This window comes from Coffea eugenioides, chromosome 11 (genome assembly GCF_003713205.1).
Source record: "Coffea eugenioides isolate CCC68of chromosome 11, Ceug_1.0, whole genome shotgun sequence".
NCBI classification, from domain to species: domain Eukaryota; kingdom Viridiplantae; phylum Streptophyta; class Magnoliopsida; order Gentianales; family Rubiaceae; genus Coffea; species Coffea eugenioides.
In genome coordinates this window covers 41,872,710-41,892,755 of record NC_040045.1, presented here as the reverse complement: position 1 = coordinate 41,892,755, position 20,046 = coordinate 41,872,710, and the positions used below count along the sequence as shown (strand labels likewise).

The 20,046-nt window shown below is 36.9% G+C and overlaps 2 protein-coding genes across 4 annotated transcripts; one reads left to right on the top strand and one right to left on the bottom strand.

Moving 5' to 3' along the window:
• Positions 1–3,752: 3,752 nt before the first annotated feature.
• LOC113753510 (serotonin N-acetyltransferase 2, chloroplastic-like) lies at positions 3,753–4,950 on the bottom strand. Its single transcript, XM_027297684.1, has one exon. The coding sequence runs from the start codon at positions 4,520–4,522 to the stop codon at positions 3,935–3,937; it is 588 nt and encodes a 195-aa protein (XP_027153485.1). The 5' UTR covers positions 4,523–4,950; the 3' UTR covers positions 3,753–3,934.
• Positions 4,951–16,082: 11,132 nt separating this feature from the next.
• On the top strand, positions 16,083–19,053 carry LOC113753507 (6-phosphogluconate dehydrogenase, decarboxylating 1). Of its 3 annotated transcripts, none has more exons than XM_027297679.1 (2): positions 16,083–16,168; positions 17,340–19,053. In XM_027297679.1, the coding sequence occupies exon 2, from the start codon at positions 17,349–17,351 to the stop codon at positions 18,804–18,806; it is 1,458 nt and encodes a 485-aa protein (XP_027153480.1). In that variant the 5' UTR covers positions 16,083–16,168; positions 17,340–17,348; the 3' UTR covers positions 18,807–19,053. The 3 variants fall into 3 exon arrangements, with proteins under 3 accessions (XP_027153480.1, XP_027153482.1, XP_027153481.1); XM_027297681.1 differs by having other exon boundaries at positions 16,153–16,172; XM_027297680.1 differs by lacking the exon at positions 16,083–16,168 and adding an exon at positions 16,224–16,307.
• Positions 19,054–20,046: the final 993 nt, after the last annotated feature.

Genomic DNA, 20,046 nt, shown 5'->3' with positions numbered 1-20,046 from the left:
TTGAAAACTGCAGCATTTCTCACCCTATGCACCTGATACGCAAACACAGCAAAAACCAGCCTCTTAAGACAACCGACAAAACTATTGGAGTCCCAGTGAAAAGACAACCAAGTTAGCTTTTTCTTTGCACTTTCTGCCACACAGTAAAACGACATCACAGCCAAAGAATAAGTGCTCGTTCCTCTTCTTGGTGGTAATATGCACATCTATCATTTACTACAACAATGTCCCACTTCTTAACTCTATCCACTGTGGTCTGTGGACAATCTCCTCTTGCATAATAGCCAAGTGAAATGAGGGATGTGATTTTTGCCTCACACTAACCTATGCCATTGTACTCTCTATCCCTCGCTCCTCATAACCTGCATAGCAGACTTAACAGAGGATATGCTAGAGGCACTAGCAGTCCAAACAAGCTGATCCTCTGATGTAATCAGCGGTACAAAGGTTCCAGGAGAAGCAGCCATCAAAGACATTACTCCTTGTGTCATCCTTCGACCAAGATGCCTTATCCAGGACACACCTGAGATACGCTTAACAACACAATCAGTACTAGTCATGCCAAAGCTAGTTGATAAATTCCCAGAAAAATGCTTATAGATAGGTCCAATAGGATGCCAATAGTCAAACCAGAAATTGGTATTGACTCCATCAGGACACAAATGAGACACACTTAGCTTCTGGACTTGTTCCTTCAACTCCTGCCAATTAAAATATTCAAACTGAAAAAACAAATAGAAAGTCCAGCTGATCGTAAAATTTGTCTGTTCTGTACTCATACTTCAAATACTCGAATCTTCATTGTAGTTGTTGAATTCATCTCTTTGTAGGGAGCATGAAAGTGTTTGACTTCACTGAGACCAGGAAACTTGTTAAATTTAACATCTACTCTCTTCAATTAACCGAGAATTACACGATGCTCTCTACTTTAAAAATTCTCATTGTAGTGTTTGACAGTCAAATTGAAACATTTGAAGATCTCGATACACATAAGTGCGTACCAAGATCCTTATTTAACACGGGAGAACTAAAATCTCTATTAGAAACAGGTATCTATTACGATCAACAGTTGAATGATTATTTACTTGCTTTCCCCCAATATCAAGTGTATATCGCAGATAACTGTGCTTAGATGGTCGCATGTGTTTTTACTGTGTTATGTTGAAATTATGATTTTTGCCTTTCTTAATCGACTCATTTAGTTATGATTTACATTACTTTTTTTCACAGAATATAGAGTTTTATGTATTTTACAAGTAAAAAGCATTTATGCTGTTGTTTTTACTTATTGTCAATCAGTAAATGAAATTATAGTTTTTTTTTTGGGTCACATCATCTGACTTACTACCTTCTTCTTCCTCGATATAAAGGTTTCTGGGGATTGCACTACCTAATAATTTTGGCTTGCATTTCAGTCAAGGAGAAATTTCAAAAGAAGCCCGAAGAGTTAAGATATCTGAGGATAGTGTTACCGAAATCCCCAGGATGCCAAATGAAGGGACAGATAGCATCGCCTACTTCTTTAGTTCCATGTCCCAATCGAAGAGAAACTTCAAATGAAGCTGGAAAAGAATTTAGATACGTGAGGAATATGACACTCTGACAGTAATCTCGCCAAATGATTTGGCTCGTACAACCACCTCTTCATTTGCAAGTTCACATAATTCTTCTGATGTGCCAAATTGCAATCTTATCAAGGCAGAAGACAAAACTGTAGTCTTGCATTTCAGTCAACAACAATCTTCAATTGGGTCAGAGGTAAGAATTGATATATTTGATGCCAATAACAGTCAAGACTTGACCACAATGTCAGATGGTCCCTCTCAAGAAACCAGGTTTCCACATGATATAAACAATATATTATCCCTGGAACCTCGACCTTGATGCCAGATGGTCCTTCTCAACAAACCAGGCTCGCGAATGACAACAATAACACCACTCATGGAGACCCGGTCATGATGCCAGATGGTGCCTCTCGAGAAATGGGCGAATTGGAGATGACTGCAAATGGGTCAGAGGAAGGAATTAATATATCGGATGAAGATGACGGTTCAGCCTCATCCGGTGATGATGATGACGATGACAATTCAGCTTCATTCAGCGATGACGAAGTCCAGCCTAGGTTCCCTAATGGCGTAAACAATGCCATTCTTGGATTCACTGGTCAGGCTATGGCTAGCATTGTCGCAGCTCAGTCGCCTCATTCGTTAAGTGTTCGTCTCTTTGCTTGCGCTACTGGTATTGGTTTCTTTGGCAGTTTGTTCGCAGCTCTCTTTCTGAAAAGGCATCCATATATTGCTAAAACCCTCTTCAAAATCGGTGTGAGCGCTTCTGCAGTTACTGTCATGATTGCCTTGGGTCAATATCTTCCAACGAAATGGTATCTAGATACAACAGTACCTGCAGTTGCTTGTTTGATCATTGCTGTGGTGGTGGCATTGTCAAAATTAGACTGAATCCCTAAATTTCTCCAAACCAGTTATTTTCGGGGGAGCTCAACCTGAGGCGCCTCATCTTGGTATGCACATAAACTCAACCATTGGCTTGTCTGATCTTGTCATTACGCTTTCCCACGTTGGATCTGTCATTATTTGAAGCTGCAACTAGTTTTTAACATGTTGTATTATCCTGAATTCATGGATTACTCCAAGCCAAAGGTATCCTCTAATCATTTAGGAATCACTTACCCAAAAACATTTAGGAATCATTTTGCTATTTTTTCCCCTTTTTTAAATAGGATCAATAGTAGTTAATCACTAGAGTTAACTTAGTTGTCAAGGGAGGGTTTTTAAAATTCCCCGTTATCGGATTTAGAGTTTGAATTTTGAGTGTTAACATATGGGAATGGGAAAGGGATGGAAATGAAAAAAAATAGTTACAAAAAAAAAATTAATAGTAGTTCTCTATTTATCTTTGCTTTTTAGAGGATTCAAACTCATAAGCTGTCAATTATTACATGTCAAGTGACTGATCAACATAAGAGAAGTTGTGTGGACGTGATGCCAATTATATTGTTTATACTTTGCTTCCCTTCCTATATTAGTGTCTTTTTTTGTGTTAGGTAATTTATTGATTTTACAATTAAATGGCACTAATTTCAGTATAAGGAGATTGGAGCAAGTATTAAAAGCGAACGATAGATACAGTCAAATGAATAATCAGACTTATCACACACAACACACAAATCACGGGAAGTTATTGTTGGGAGTATTACATCGTGATTGTATATCACTTTTCTTTAGAATTTATTTGTCCGATATAACGCGCAATAAGCCTCAGACAAATATCCTTTAGAATAAGATAAAATTTGTTTATCTTAAACTCTTGAACAAAATAAGATAAATCCTCTTGAATTCAGGAGTGCTTTTCAAAGAATTTAAAGTAGTAGAAAAGTGATTTTATGTAACAAATCACTCTCTACTTGACCTCTTTATATAGGAAAGATTGTTTAAAAAATAAATGAATTTAATACATACTTATATGAATAAATTCAAGATATTATGTACAAATTCGTATACTTTAATTCATGCATCACATGATCCTATGATAAAAAAACATGAATCTATCCTTACATTCAAGGATTTCCATATACATGAATATATTCATGAATAAATATACATGTCTCATAATATATGTACATTTTAAAATTATTTGATTCGTAATATAATACATGTATATATATATTCTAAATCACTAAATATAAATTTTGAAAATTTTCAACAGTGATAGAAAATAGACTCACCATAAAAACGTATCATCAATAAACAAATGCATTGTAGTATTTGTAGAGTAGCAGTTTCCATTAGAAGTTAAAGAAAAAATGCGTTGTAGGGCAGCACTTTGCTTGTGCCTTCAAAAAAAAAAAAAAAAAAACAATTTCTAGTCAAAAGAGAAAAAACTCTCACGAAAAATCAGCGGCAAACTCCTATCTAGCCTACCTTTTCTTCTTTTGCTTCCTGGAGTACACCATCCCGCGGATCCCATCCGGATCCGCTACAAAACCCAGAGGCCTATAAAACCCCAGAACCCGGGGCTCCGAATACAAAGCAATATTGGTAATCCCTTTCTCTAACAGCACATTCACCAGCCTCTCCATCACAGCCTTCCCCAAACCAATCCCTTGGAAACTGGGGTCCACAACAACATCCCAAATTATAGCATTGAAAACACCGTCCCCCGTCGCTCTAGCAAACGCCACGGGCCTCTCGGCTTTCTCGTACTCTATCCACAGCAGCGCATCCGAATTCTCCAACGCCACTCGTATCTTATCCGTGTCCCGCCTCGGAAATCCGACGGCTACGAACACCGAGTTGAGGTGGTCGAGGTCGAGCTTGTTGATCGTACGGTGAAGAGCGAACCCACGTGAGGCTAACCCCTCGTCGGAGATTGTCAAGTTAGTTAAAGCCGTTAGTGTCTGCGGCTGCTGCTGCTTTTGAGCTAGAACGACGGCGTTTCTTCGTGGAGTGGTTTTGAGGACTAAGGGTGTACCTAAAGGAATGGAAATGTTGTTGAAAATGAGCATTCTAGCTGCGTTTTCCTTTTTCTTTTTGTTATTGGGAACTTTTATATCTGTGGTGAAAATGGGTGTGTTAAAGCGTGGTTTTTTGTGGCTTCTTGGTTAGTTTAGTGTGTGGAACGAAAATGATGTCCAGTATGATAAATACGCAGACTACTACAGTCTCTGCAGTTTTTTTGTGTTTTTTTTGGGGGGGAAGTTTGTGGTCTTTATGCAGTGACGGACGTAAGTTACTAGGTATGATGGTGGTTGAAGCGTGATTGTATTTTTGACGAAGTAACCCGCTTTATAAACTGGGAAGAAGAAGGCGTGATCATGACTTTGTGGTTTCAGGCTTTCAGCATCCTGGCTGTAGTTTCAAACCAGGCAAGAAGTTCTTCCAAGAATTGAACTCCATCAGATTAGCATCAGAAATGGTGCCTGTAACTTCATCATATGCAGCATTTGGAAAGGGAACGTGGGATTTAAATTTTTAGTCTGATTCCGAAATCCAATGCTCTAATCTTAAATTTGGCCATTTATCTTTATATAGCTCATAAACGTAACATATCCTAATAATGCTGGCTTTTGTAACTTGTTACAGACAACCAACGAACTTAACTGCATCTCATACTGGAAGATAAGAAGCATCAATGCCAATGGGCTTTTTCTATGTTGACCTTTTGGCTGAGGTTTCACTGGATATTGTCTTGGTCATTTTATTTTTGTCTTTTACAACTAAGGCCATGTTTGATAATTCAATTCAACACTTAAATTTAAGGGATTCAGATTTTAACATATTCAAATCGTTTGATAATAAAAAATTGAACATCTGAATTAATTAAGAGGTATTGAATTTTTTAGACAAAACTTATTTTCAAAATTAAGTGATAAACTATTCATTTATCACTGAATATGATATATGTACTCAAATGTATCAGATTTAGTACTTAATAATTCAATAATTTAAAAAATTCAAACTTCAAATTTCAAATTTCAATTTTATCAAACGCACGTAAGTTAGTTTTCTTTAATGGCATGCCTGCAAAGACTTTAATTAATTTAGTAGGAGCAGCCCTGGTTGCGCCGATTCAATTCTTTATTCAGAGATCATGGCCAATGATTTTATACTAGTTAAGACTGAATTTCTGCGGATTCATCTATTGAAAAAGGACTGCATTACTGTGCTGATGCTGACTATCCATCTTTCACATTTGTAATTTTTTGTTAATGGTATGCCTAATTTGACTCGTGAGAAAAAAAATAGTGATGTTTCTTAAAGAAGTTTGGTTTTCATGACGTGAATCTCACATCAGTTGTTCAGTCCTATAAGTAAGGTTCAATTTGCAAAACTATATGATGCGAAAGTATTCAATATTTTCTTCCAAACTATAGAAGAAAATAACTTTTGGAGTTTCCCTAAAATTTGAATTTAGTTGGATGTGTTAATCACAATGATCTCCTTGTGGGTTTTTGAGGTTTTAAAATTTCAATTGACAGAGTATCAGATACCTTATGTTGTTATGTTCTAAAGAAAAAAAAAATTCTTCCTTATCATCTAGCATTTACATGGATAATTATAAAAATGCAAATGAATTTCATGCTACAACTAGCTAGCATGAAAAGGTGCAGTGGGGGATACATGGCATAAGACATCCGAGAACCTAGAAGAGTTACTGTAAGTTGAAAATAAAGGCCGGCTTTAATAATTAGGTAAATTATGTAGGGAATTCTTAAACTAATTAAATCATCAACTTTTGATCGTTTATCTATTTTAACTCTGAAATTGGTCTCTCAACAATTAAAAGTGTCAAATTTTGATATTTCAATCTATTTTCACGATTAGATTTGTCAAGTTTTAACGAACACATATTAAATGATGAGAATTTGACGCTTTTTATAATTGATAAGCCAGTTTAAGATTGAAATGGACAGGAAGCCAAAAGTTGGTAGTATTAAATTAGTTTTTTGGGCTTCCTAATTAATTTACCCTAATCTACCTTGTATATAAGAAAAGAGCAAGGTTTACTGCTTTCATTTCCTCTTGCCAAGTGACTTCTTTATTATTTGACAAGTGGCAAGTCAAATATTTGTTGTCTGAAGCCTTCTCTTTGCAACTTGTCCTGAGCATTCTCTTTCTTTTGGCATTGGACCATTTCTTTTCTTTCTATTTGTGCTTTCCTTTTCTTTTGCCATGTGGCAAAATCACATATTTCTCATTGGACCGTTGCTTTTCTCATTAGACCATGTCTGGGACAAAACAGCATTTGACCCCATTTATGAAATGGAAAAGCAAAAAAACCGACTCCACTGAACAAAAACCCCATTTATCCAGTTCCTTTTCTTTTAAACCGTTTCCTTCTCATTGGACAGTCAAATATTTCTCATTGAACCCCTGTTCTTTCTTTTGCCGTTGAAGGCCTTTCTTTATTTCTCTGTACAAATTCGGCGTTAACGGCTGTTCTGAGCACAAATTCGGCGCGCCTATTCTGGCAAATCCAACCAAAAAAATTGGGATTTTTACCGGATTTGGGAGATGGGTTTTGTCAGTCCCTTCTTCAAGCCAGCAGTTCAACTGCTACTTCTGCAGACACTTGATTTCATGGTGTAGAGATTACAGGTCACTCACATGAGTTTGTATTTCAAAGGAGGAAAATTAAAGAGCAGGTGAACTGCTCTTGCATACCCTTGCCGTGTTTTCCTTTTTCTCTGATATCAAATTAACCCATTTCTATATTGATTTCATGTTGCAAAAATTGCTCACATGATAATTGTACTTCAAAGGCGGGAAACTACTTGGAAAGGTTCCGTTTGGTGACGACGTTTTCGGTGGAAGTCGGCGAACTGCTCCTCCAACTCTGCCAGCTGCAGACCACTCCAAACTGCTTCCTTGAAGCGATGGACTTGAGATGACCACTCAGTCCCATTCATTCTTTAGCCTCTCTCTCATACATTGTGCATTCCCGAAGATTTGGTCAATGATATATCTGAAGAGATCCCCATCAAATTCAACTTTCCTGTTCTCTTCTCTTCTTCCATCTCCCTTTTGTTACGGGAGAATAGATGGTGAAAAAATCAGTTGAGTCATAGTGTTCTTGTGCTATAAACATTCTTTGATCTAATCTAATTTAATCAATTTTTCTTGCTTAGGTTTTTGTCCGAGAATAGAACTTCTCTTATTCTCCCTAATTTTTTTCCCTCATGTGTTGGAATCATGTACTCATGGGGTTTGTTTTTCCCCTCGGTTTTATTATCCATTTTTTCCCTTGTGCATATTTCTTCCTTATTTTAAACCTTCTCGCCATAACCATTTTTATTCCTTTTTTTTTGCAGGAAATCTTCGTCGCCCTTTAAGGACAGGAATGGGTTTACTTTTTCTCTCAATTTTATTTCCTCTTTTTCTCCCCTTATGCATAATTGTTTCCTTACTTTCTTGCCATAACTGTTCTGTTTTTTCCTTTTTTTCAACAATAAAACTTCGTTGCACTTTAAGAAGGGAAATAAAAAATTTATTAATGTTTTGTCTCCTTGTCTTATTGCCTAGCTTGATCTGATTCATGCATCTTGAAGAGCAAACGTTCAGGAGGAGAAAAGGAAAGAATAGTTTGATGCTGTTGGCTTCAGGTATTTCTTCATTTTTTTCTGGTATTTTTGGTATTTTTTCTTTGGCCGAGATTGCCACAAGAAGAATAAGAAATGTTGCTTGAGTGCTTAAAATAAATAGATACTATAAGGAAAGCAAGAGAGGCAGAAAGAAGAGAGAAAATAGAAGACCTGAGCATGAGCGAAAATGAAAGCGAGGTAATTATTGAAATCAGGAAACTAAGAATAGTGCTGGAGTTGCTGCCAAATCTTAGATTATATGAACTCAGAGAAATTTGCTGCTCCAGCCCAACTGATTTGCCCAATTAGAGATGCCTTAAATTTCTTACTCAGAACCCAAGCTGTAAATCTTGAATTTTTCTTGTACCTTCGATTTAAATAGCCTCAGTCCCAAAAAAGATTGGGGCCTTTACTCTAAATTACCTGTAAATTTGCTATCTTGGGCATTTATGACTTATTTAATGTCACCTTAGCTTAATACCATCTATTTTTGCTAATTGGTATCCTCTGCTTTGCTGTCATAAACTTCCCAGCGAGCCCTGCAATGGGGTAAAAATTGTAGCATTCCAACTAAGCATTTTCTTCTAGGAGGTAGATCTTGAAGATTAGCTTCAAGATATAAAGATGGGTTATTTAGTAGTGTACTACGTGGGATTGTGTATATTGTTGTCTTTGTTTAGTTATAGACGGTTCCTTTTTTTATTACAAATTGTTGATGTCATCAAATTGGGTGTGGAAAACTGGAAAGTTTTGCTTCGGTTGGATAGTTTGATGTAGTATGTGAGAACCTGTAAAACCCTAATATTTTCCTAGGGTTTATTTCCCTTTAATTGCATGTTTTCTGCATTTTCTGGCTTAGAAATATTTTCTTAGTGGATTTTATGAGCGATTCTAGTTTTAAGATGACTTTTCTAGCATTGGTGAATTTTTAGAAAATTAAGAGTGAATAGTGGACGTGGGACCCACTAGTGCGAAAAGTTCGGAAAAATTCGGCCATTAAGTGTAAGTTTCGGATACTGTGAAAGATTTATCGGATGTTAAGTGATAAGTAGAATGTGTGAAGTGATTGATGTGAGTGAGGAAAGAAAGATAAGAATGCATTTATGGAGGTGACAAGTGTCACCTCCTCATTGGAAACCTTTTAAGAATCACTATTCAATTTCTTGACTTTTTTGACCAAAGAATTATATATCAAAAAAATGCACAAAATTCACCATTTTTCTCTCTTTGTTGGCCGGCCACCTTGAGCAAGAAAGGAAGGAGATTTCTTCAATTTTCAAGCTTCTACTTGGAGCAAATCAACCAAAAACATTGGTTACATCCAATTCCATTCCATACAATCTTACCTCCTAGTGCTAGTAAGTTGTTTAGTGAAGCTTGGTTGAAGGTTTAAGGTGTTCAACAACCCCCTCTCTCTTGTTTCTTGGTAAGTGAAGCTTGAACACCCTCTTACACCTTATGAAGCTTAAATTATGCTTATTAGTGAGTGAAGTGCTGAAATTTCTGGTTTTATCTTGGTTTGAAGTGATTTGGTGAAGTTTTCTATTTTCTTGGGAATTTTTCTGGTTTCATATGAAATGAATGTTGTGGCCATCTTTGATGATTGGCAATGGACTATAATGGCTCTGGTGGATGTGAAATGTGGATAAATGCAACTAATTTTGGATTTGGATGGAAAATTGGAAAGTTAGGGTTTGAAAATCCCCAATTCTGTCCGGTTTTAGATCACTAGGTTAGAGGCCGAATTAGACTTTGCTCAAAACATGAAAGTTGTAGGTATTGATGTGATGGAGATGCCTGTAAAATTTCAGGTCATTTGGATTAATGTAGAATGAGTTATGACGAAATTACTGTAGCTGTTCTGCTTTGGACAGAATGCGAAAACTGCGATAGTGATTGGCCATTTTGACTGGTTTTGGTTTGGATTTTGAAGTTGATGTCTTCTGATGAACTGTAGCTGAATGTCTTAGCTAACGTATGCCTTTGGAATTTCGGCATTTGGACTTGTATGGACTGAGATATACCGATTACAGTTTTCTGTGTTTTGCAAACCTGTTTTGGTAATTCTGGTTTAGTATTTTGCAATTTTGACCTAGTTAAGCTAGGAACTAGATTGAGTGCCCTTCTACATTGTTGTAGCCCTGTTTCATAGCTTCGAAATGGTGGGTCTTACACCCCCAACCGATAACCGTAGTGAAATTGACGCCATTACCGCATTCTAAGCTCAAACACGGTTTTTCTATCGAGGCTTAAGTTAAGGCCATATATTAATTTCTGGTTTGCTATCATGCCTACTTATGCATGTGAAACCCTATTGGGGTTGTGTTTAGCATTGTTTGATGACTCGTTCTCGAGTCTCATTGCATTTGTTGTGTGATTCTAGGGCGTGACGGTAGCTCACGGCGTCTTGGTGATCACGGTGTATGAAACACCATTTTCTTACTTGGTGAGTATACTACTCACTTGATGGATTACTATGTGGCTTTGTTAAATGTTATGTGATGCCTTAATGGCCTACTTGGATATTGAAATTGATCAAGGTGAGGGTGTACTTGACCGCCCTCACCTCTTTTGTTATTGTCACTGATTGGTTACCGTTTTATTGCATTACTGGACTTGATATATTGGTTGGTAAATTCCATTTCATGGAAACCGAATTGATGTCGTTTGGACGATGTCCAACGGCCATACTGCATTACTGAGCTCAACTCCGTTTGGTAGTCAATTGGATCGAGCCGGCGAGGGCTTGGTCGTGAAGATTGAATTGCCACGGGGACTGTACTGGGGAACCTTGTGGTAATGAGACCCTTGGTTCCGGTAAACTCGAGTATTACCAAAAGCTACCGAAATGGAGTGCGGGCCCGGTTGGGGTATGTTGGGTGGAAGGAATGGAAGTAAAGAGTTGTCTACGGTTTGGTATTTTAACATTGACGGAGAGTCAATGAGATTGGTTCAAGATTGCAAGCGTGGAAATGGGCTCTTGAGAGCCGACCGTATCCTTTTACCATTTTGCTTCATTGCTTATTTGTGCACTTTAAATGAAGGTTCATTCTTATATGACTTTGATTGCTTATTGGGTGGTATACCACTGGGCTTTGGCTCATTCCGTGCTATTTGTTTTCCTTACAGGGATATAATTGCTTTTGAAAATGGACTGGATAGTCAATTGCCATACTGAGCTTGTAAATGTCTTTTGTATAGCTCTTGAAATGAAACCCTAATGTATAACGGGTTCATTTCCTTTTGATAGGCAAGTCGAATGTGTACTCCTTAATGAATGGTTGGCATGCCATTATGGTTGTAACTGTTGATTTCCATTGTATATATATGTTTATATGTTGAATTCATGTTTGGATGAACTTCGGAGCGATTCGGCTTTCAAACGGCCAAAGAAAAAAAAAATTTGGCAAAAGCTCACTGGCCTGAATCCGGCCAGGAATCCGGCCAGAAACTGGCCGGATTGAAGGCCGGATTGCCTGAGAAAAATTGGAAACCCGGCCAGTTGCTCACTGGCCGGTATCCGGCCAGACAATCCGGCCGGAATCTTGGCCGGATTGCCGGCCGGATTGGGTGGAACTTTTGAAAAAAATCGAGTTGCTCACTGGACAGTATCCGGCCAAGAATCCGGCCGCTAATCCGGCCAGATTCCGGCCGGATTCTGGCGTGTCCAGCACTATTCATTTCGGTTTTCAATTTTCGTTTTTTTTATTTTGTGTTTTCTGACTTGTTTGCGCGCAATGGTATGTTCCGGAACGTTATAGAATGACGTTAACTGTACCGTAGTCCTGGCGAGAGCTGGGCAGGCAGTCCGCTAACCCCTTTGGTTCGCCTTAGGGGAAGGTGGGGCTGTCACACAGTAGTTACGGGAAATAGGACAATTGAAATTTTAAAGTGTGAATTTTCACTTTATTGATTGGAGCAAGTTGAATTAGATATTTCTAAAATTCAGTTGATAATGCGAAAGTTTATGTTAAGCCGGCGGTGGAACCAAATCTAATGAGTTAGGATGTTGGAGTACTTGGTTTAAACTATTTAATCTTTTATTTGCCTAATTATTGCTATGCTGTGCAATGGTTTTTTATTATTCAGATAAATTTCTAAATCTTTTATCTGCCTAAATATTTTAACCCTGTGGAATGATTTTTTGTTATTTGATAAATTTCTCCAATGGGGAAGGTTAAGAACCTAGATACTTTCGATTTGGAAATTGGGCAGTTAATAGTTTCCATGTAGTGCTTTGCAGACATCGTGATTGTTATCTTCGATTGGTAATCCAAAAGTCGCTGCTTAGGCATTCTGAATTTTATTTTTGTGTATTTAATTTTCTCTTCGCTTTTTTCTCCCCTTTTTACTAATCTAAATTTTACATGTTTTTTGGGTGATTGCAGGTGGAGAAAGTTGGGCTTTTTCCTCTTCCATAGTGCTGCAACACTCTAAGATATGGTATATTTTATGTCATTCACTATTAAAAAGGTTTACTCTCTTTTTTTTTAAATTTTTAATCAAGTTTCGGTTGTGATTTTCCTGGTCATTCATTATTTGAATGCTCTTTCACAAGCTTCGTTTTCCATTCATTAAGGAGAAAGTCTGTTTTCTTTATTTGCTTTGCATCTCTATTCCATTAAATGATGGATCTATTTTTGATAGTTCTGTGCGTACTTAGGTCCCAGGCTTTCAGCCACAAATGACGAAAAGCATTGTAAGTCATCAAGGATTTCCATTATTTTAGATTTTTTTCAAGTGCCTTTTCCTCGTGTCTTTGCATAAATCTTGCCTTTCATTTTCTTTTGCTAGAGTATGAGTTTTTCATTCAAATTTTGCCAATTTGTTCTGAGGGATTGGCCTGTGTATTTAATAGGATGATATTTTGAGACTATACTGTAAATTATAGCAGAATTAGTGCTCCCTATATTTGTTATTACTTTAGTTGAGCGTCACCTTATTATTGCAGGAAAATCTTGCAATTTAGACTTTACCTTTAACCAAAATGGCTTTTCTTCCCTTCTTTCTTGCCATTCAAGAGGCTTTTTATTGTTAATGGAGCCTTTTTGTTCCCTTCTTCACACCTTTTGGCTGGTTTTCATGGTACAGTTTAGTTGTACCGGACAAAGTAAATCTCATGGTAAAACGTCTTATTTATATATTCTATGAATTTGAACTGTACAAGCTAACCAATTGCTTTCAACCCTATGGCAATTTTCACTAAATTACAAGGTACTAGAATAAATTGTTTTTATGTTTATAGGCAGTAAACGTTTAGACCAAGCTTAACAAGTCTCAAATATTAGAATTTAACCACATGCTATAATTAGTAATTAAATTGTCATATTGCTTAGCAACTTTAAATTAGGTATTTGTTAACTTCAAAATGGATCAAATTGCTACAAAGCTGTGGTTTCTTCCTTTTGTTTCATTTTGTGATTATTGACTAAAAATCTCTTATGGTTCTGCATCTATTTTGTTCTTTGTTTTTGCAATTTTTTTTCCCTCTTAACTTTTCAACTCATACTTGCTTAGCTTAATTGAGGTGAACTGTCATTACTTACTTACAATTTAGATGCTCTGAATTATATTTTCTACACAATTGGTTGGGTATTAGTTGTGTTATTGGACTTAGATGAATGATTATTCAGTCTGATGAGAATTTTGAACCTTTTCAAATGGGTAATTTATTTCTAATATAGAATAAGGATTTAGATACAACTGTGCCCAAGTTTAAAAATAAGAGTGGCAAGGAATTTTTCAATATTTGTTACATAGTAGATTGGGCATTGGCTATGCCTTGGTTTTTGGAACTGTACCTTCCAAAATTGGTTTGAATTTTGCTGAAGCTAATACATCTACCTTGCTGCCCACCAATGCACCTGGAAGTCCCTTGAAGAAGCAGCGTGATTATGAACTCTGAACTTCCTTGAAACCTTTTGAATTGCTAATTTTGCTAATGTTGAAGCACTTTACAGCTGAATTACTAATCTTGCATCTTTTGACATAATATTGACATCCATTAAGAAATTGTTCTTTTGTGCACCTTAATGGATCTCAATATGTGATCTTTTGTAATTGCTACCTATCATTGCACTTTATATTAAGCATTCTGCAAGTCATCTCCTATCTCTGTAAGACTAACTTGCACTTGAAGATATCAAGTTGTTTGTAACACTAATTGCTAATCTTTTGTCATCTTCTCTTATCTTGTGCAATGCTAATGATTTTTTGGTTTTGTTTAGTCTTATATTGATAGTTGCATGCTTGATTGGTAATTTATAATTTTAAGAATCCTATTTCACAAACATTACTGTTAATCTTACCTTATACGAAAATATATGACAATAGATTATAGGGGGCCTAGGCTGTGCTAAGCACAGCCGATAACCTCCTAGTAATTATGATAAACTACAACAAACAATTCATTCTTGGTTTTTCCAAGACTGGTCAACCTACTCCCTCATTCTCGTGCCAAATGTCAGAATTGTATCATCCCATTGGATGCCTAACTGGAAATTAAAAGAAATAAAATTTAAAATGAAGTTGTCATAATATGATGCAACCAAAAATGGATGAATTTTCTTCACCCACCGCCTAACGATCTTAGGTACGATCACCCACCGCCTAAAATTCAATCACCCACCGCCTAATGAATTTCCTGGATCCAACAATCCGCCAACCCTAAAAGGCATCTTGTTAAAGTTGCACGCTAGACACGAACTGACTTTAAAAAATTGGGTCAACTATTATTGATCTCAACAACAATTGTACACCCAAATTTGACAGTTTTAGAGTACAAAATTCTGAGCTACATGTACGAAAATCTTTCAAAACGTTGTTCATGTTTCACCAAATAAAATTTTTCGTCATTTATTTTTTAAAATATTAACTTTGCATTCTTAAATATTCAAATTAGCAAAAATTGATTCCAATTTAAGTTTTCAGTATCAGTTTAGTCTAAAATCACTACGTGACTTACATGCAGTCATTTTTTATACATGAAAGGTTAGATATCATTTTTCTGGTGACAAAAATAAATATAGATTGGATCAAATCCCACTTTTTTAGGAAGAAAATGAACATAGTTCAAATCAGATCATACTTTTTTTAGGAACAAAAATAATTATGGACAGGTTTTTTGTTTAATCACAAATGCGACCTAATTCTTTTACCCTTAAAAAAAATCATATGCAGGTCACGTGATAGATTTGCAATAAAAAGTGGTTGAAAACGTAAGTTAGAATTAAAAATTACTGATTTGATTTTATAAGAAATGTAAAGTCAATATTTTAAAAGTGAAGAACAAAAATTCATTTAACAAAATGTGACAACGTTTTGAACTATTTTCCTGCTACAAATATGCATACCACGCTCCGCTGGATTCCTCCGCGCACTTAACGCGTTCGGGCCGAATTGGGGCGCCGGACCCGGGTCTCAGGGGATTAGTCGGGCCCCGTAAGAATTGACCCGGACACCCCTGTGTCGACAAAAAAAAAAAATAAAAAATGCATACCACTATCATTGACTCAGGAATAATTTTGTTCAATTACTTGTAATGGATTACAACTGGTTTTTCTTATTTCTTGGAGTGGATAACTATTAGAGAATCATTTTTGCACCAATAAAAAGTCTTTTAGTTTCTAGATTACGAATTTTCAGCTTCATAGCTTCGGAGGAATTTCATGATATAATTTTGAGCGAAAAGGGCTTCAATTATTATACGCACCCGATTTTGCACCATGCTTTGCTCCAAAAATCACAAAAGAACAGCCAACTGCTAGCTTGCAAGGAAAGGTGAATACTCATAAATCCCGAAAAAGGCAAAAAAATAATGCAAAATTAATTCATTATCTATAGAATGAATTTTAGAAAGGGTGAAGCCCAAACCCAAAGAGTTGAAAAAATTTCTAAAAGCAGCCATTATGTTTAAGTACAACTTTTCTCTCTTTTTTTTTTTTTTATTAAATACTGAGGAAGGTAAAAAGCAGCCAGCCTCAGTTGACTCACAATTATTCAACAAAGTAAGATAGACCCGCCTCTCTCTCAACTCTCCACGACTCCACCTCTCTGCACCAAACTCTTGCGGTAGGTACATGTATTTTACATTCTTCATCAATATATTGCTTTTCTATCATGTGTGATTGTGATTTTCAAGACCATTTTCTTAAAATTTTTGGGTTCTGCTTAATTGCTCTAGTTTTTCACAAAGTTTGAATCTTTTCAGGTAATTGTTGCTTATTTGCTTCAATTTCCGATCTTGTTATGATTTTCTTGACATCTTTGTGGCAATTTCCCGTTTCCATTGAACTTTCAGTCTGCATTCTTGTTAGATTGTATAATTCACGTTAGCTTTAGGAAGTTTATTTTTTACTTAATGTCATGTTATCAAGGTCAGCAGATTTTTGTAGGTGATCTCCGCTTGTTAATTTTTGGATCTTAAGGTCAATGTACTCGGTTCTTGTCTGGTGGAAAAAAAGGTTCTTCGCTTTTGATCAGAAATGTGATTTTGTTAGGTAAAAACTTGGATCTTTTTTTAGAGGTCGTTAAGTTTGCCTGATCCTTTGTTTTGGAGGCTGCTCTGTGTGTTTGGATTTTAGCTCTGACTTTTAAGGATTTTGTATTCAGGCTTTTTTAATTATTCTGTGAGTTGATTATTTCGATCTTGCTCTGTAACTGGGATGAAAATGGAAGAAAGAAATGGCGAAAGCGAATTAAATATTGAGTTTTTGGTCTAGTAAATTGGGAGTTGGTTAAGTTATAGTTGATCCACTCCGTCCCTTCTTGATAAAGATTGGTTTAACACTTTAAGTGAAGATCTATATGTCTGAGGTTGTCAAAGCATACTGATTTAGCGGACAGATTAGTCATGAGTCTGCTGGTATAACCCTATTGTTCTTTACCTTCCCTATAGAACTAAGAGTCAAGTGCTAGTCTTTCTTTGTACTTCTCTTATTATATAGATTTATGACTCTGCTGGTATCAGCTTATTGTTCTTTACCTTCCCTGTAGAACTTCTTAGACAAAAGTAGAAGTTTTGGTTAATGCCTTTGCTTAACTTCAATCTCAAAAGTAGTGAAAAGAGGAAAAAGAACATGGTCTTCTCATTCTAATTAGTTTTTACTTTTCTGTTTCTAAATGCATTTATAGATGTTCTTTTGCATGCTACATGTGTAGTTTCCTGGGCATTAACTAATGCCCATTAGTTGTTTGTCAAAATAGAAAGAAGCTTAACCTTGTTCTGATATAACCATTACAGGAAAAGGATATGGCAACACCAACAAGGATTGGCCTTTGTGGCCTGGCTGTGATGGGGCAAAATCTTGCCCTTAACATTGCTGAGAAAGGATTCCCAATCTCTGTTTATAACCGAACCACTTCAAAAGTTGACGAGACCGTTGAGCGAGCTAAACTAGAGGGAAACCTTCCTGTGTTTGGATTTCATGATCCTGAAGCCTTTGTGCAATCTATCCAAAAGCCTCGTGTCATCATTATTCTTGTGAAGGCTGGTTCTCCAGTGGATCAAACCATCAAGACACTCTCTGCTTACATGGAGAAAGGAGACTGTATCATTGATGGTGGCAATGAATGGTATGAGAACACTGAGAGGAGAGTGAAAGCCGTGAATGAAAAAGGTCTGCTCTATCTTGGAATGGGTGTTTCAGGTGGTGAAGAGGGTGCTCGTCATGGACCTTCATTGATGCCTGGAGGTTCATTTGAAGGATTCAAGTACATTGAAGATATTCTACTAAAGGTGGCTGCCCAAGTACCTGATAGTGGCCCTTGTGTCACATATGTAGGTGAAGGAGGATCTGGGAATTTTGTTAAAATGGTTCACAATGGGATTGAATACGGTGACATGCAGCTCATAGCTGAGGCTTATGATGTGCTAAAATCAGTTGGCAAGCTGTCTAATGATGAACTGCAACAAGTTTTCTCAGAGTGGAACAAGGGGGAGCTTCTGAGTTTCTTGATTGAGATCACTGCAGATATTTTTGGAATTAAGGATGATAAGGGAGACGGATATCTTGTAGACAAGGTCCTGGACAAAACTGGCATGAAGGGTACTGGTAAATGGACGGTTCAGCAAGCTGCAGACCTTTCAGTTGCTGCTCCTACCATTGCAGCATCATTGGATTCAAGATTCCTTAGTGGGTTAAAAGAAGAAAGAACCGAAGCGGCTAAGGTCTTCAAGGCTAGTGGGGTTAGTGACAGTCTTACTGACCAAAATGTGGATAAGAAGAAATTGATTGATGATGTGAGACAAGCTCTTTATGCATCCAAAATATGTAGCTATGCACAGGGAATGAATTTAATTCGTGCAAAGAGTACTGAAAAGGGATGGGGCTTGAGACTTGGGGAACTTGCAAGGATATGGAAGGGTGGTTGCATTATTCGTGCCATATTTTTGGATCGTATCAAGAAAGCTTATGATAGAAACCCAGAACTTGCAAATCTACTAGTGGATCCAGAGTTTGCAAAGGAGGTAGTTGAGAGACAGTCTGCTTGGCGACGAGTTGTCTGCCTTGCCATCAACTCTGGTATCAGTACTCCGGGTATGTCTTCAAGTCTAGCTTATTTTGACACATATAGGAGGGAAAGGCTGCCTGCTAATTTGGTCCAAGCTCAGAGGGACTATTTTGGTGCTCATACCTACGAGAGGATTGACGTGCCAGGATCCTTCCATACAGAATGGTTCAAGATTGCTAAGCAGTCAAAAATCTGAAGTATTTTTCTGAATGTCATTTTGAAGAATATGTCTCATATGACTTATTCTAGTCAATGGTACTCCTATTATCTGGAGATGCAGTTCTGGGAGACTACCCCTTATTAATCTGTTATATTTGTTGCGAACAATGATTTACTGATTTGGCCAGTTTTGTATCTTTGTGCTTGTCTTTTTTTTCCCCCCTCACAAACCAGTGGAGAAAATAAGAGTTGTCACCATTTATGTGCTCCAGTGGCTCAGAATATCTGATGTGCGTTTTTGTTGGTTTCTGCATTTTCTTTTCCTTTTGTTTTCCATCTTACCTTCTTCAGCTGTGCCTTTGTTTTTGCTTGCTTAGGTACTTGATACAGCTACGTGCTTGCAAACCCTTCACTGTGTTAATGGTCTAGCACCAAGAATGTGTTCATTAACTGTTTCACTATTTTATGTTTTGTATTTCACGTCTGACCACATCACTTTTCTGGTCCACCGCAAGCTTGAATTAGCACACTTGGTTGGATTTTCCAGTGTTCTAATTTTTTGGGTATATTAGCAGAGAACTTTTATGAGACTGATTTCTGGCTACCACGCTGATGGTGATATAACTGGAATGTCTTGTCCTTCAACAGTCGCGGAAGCAAGTACTGTTCACCTACTTTGCCAGTAATAACCAATATGCGTTCGCAAAACTTATATAAAAAATTTTTCGTGTTCTAATCATCTTAGCATTGCAGATGCCATGCATAAACATTCATTTACAAACAAAGCTTGAGTTCTGAATTTAATTAATTTCATTCTTCTGTTAAAGTAGGGGCCTCCTGTTTACTTCCTGTGAGAAGATGAAACAGTTTATCAATTCTTGCCTGAGCTGGAAAGGGAAAATTATAGCACTTAGCTTTTTATATTTCTGATCCTATTTCTGTATGCATGGGTTTTTGTCAGTCTTCATTGGCAATCTGCCCAACCCAATTGCAACTAATCAGGATTCACTCTGTGTGTGTGTGTGTGCAGTAGGTAACATTCAGATTTGTTCTGTAATAGCATACTAGTTTCTTATTCAATGATGAAGAAGCTATGCATAGATCATTATGTATTTAAATGCTTCTTGGGCATTGAGAAGTATAATTTTACAAAGGCCACACTGGCCAAAAAAAAATGGAATGCATAACGGGAAATCCAAGCAGTTCATCTTCCCTGTTCTTGCAGATCTATGTCCTAGATAAGCACGTACGGGGTATTGCATGATATATTAGTTACC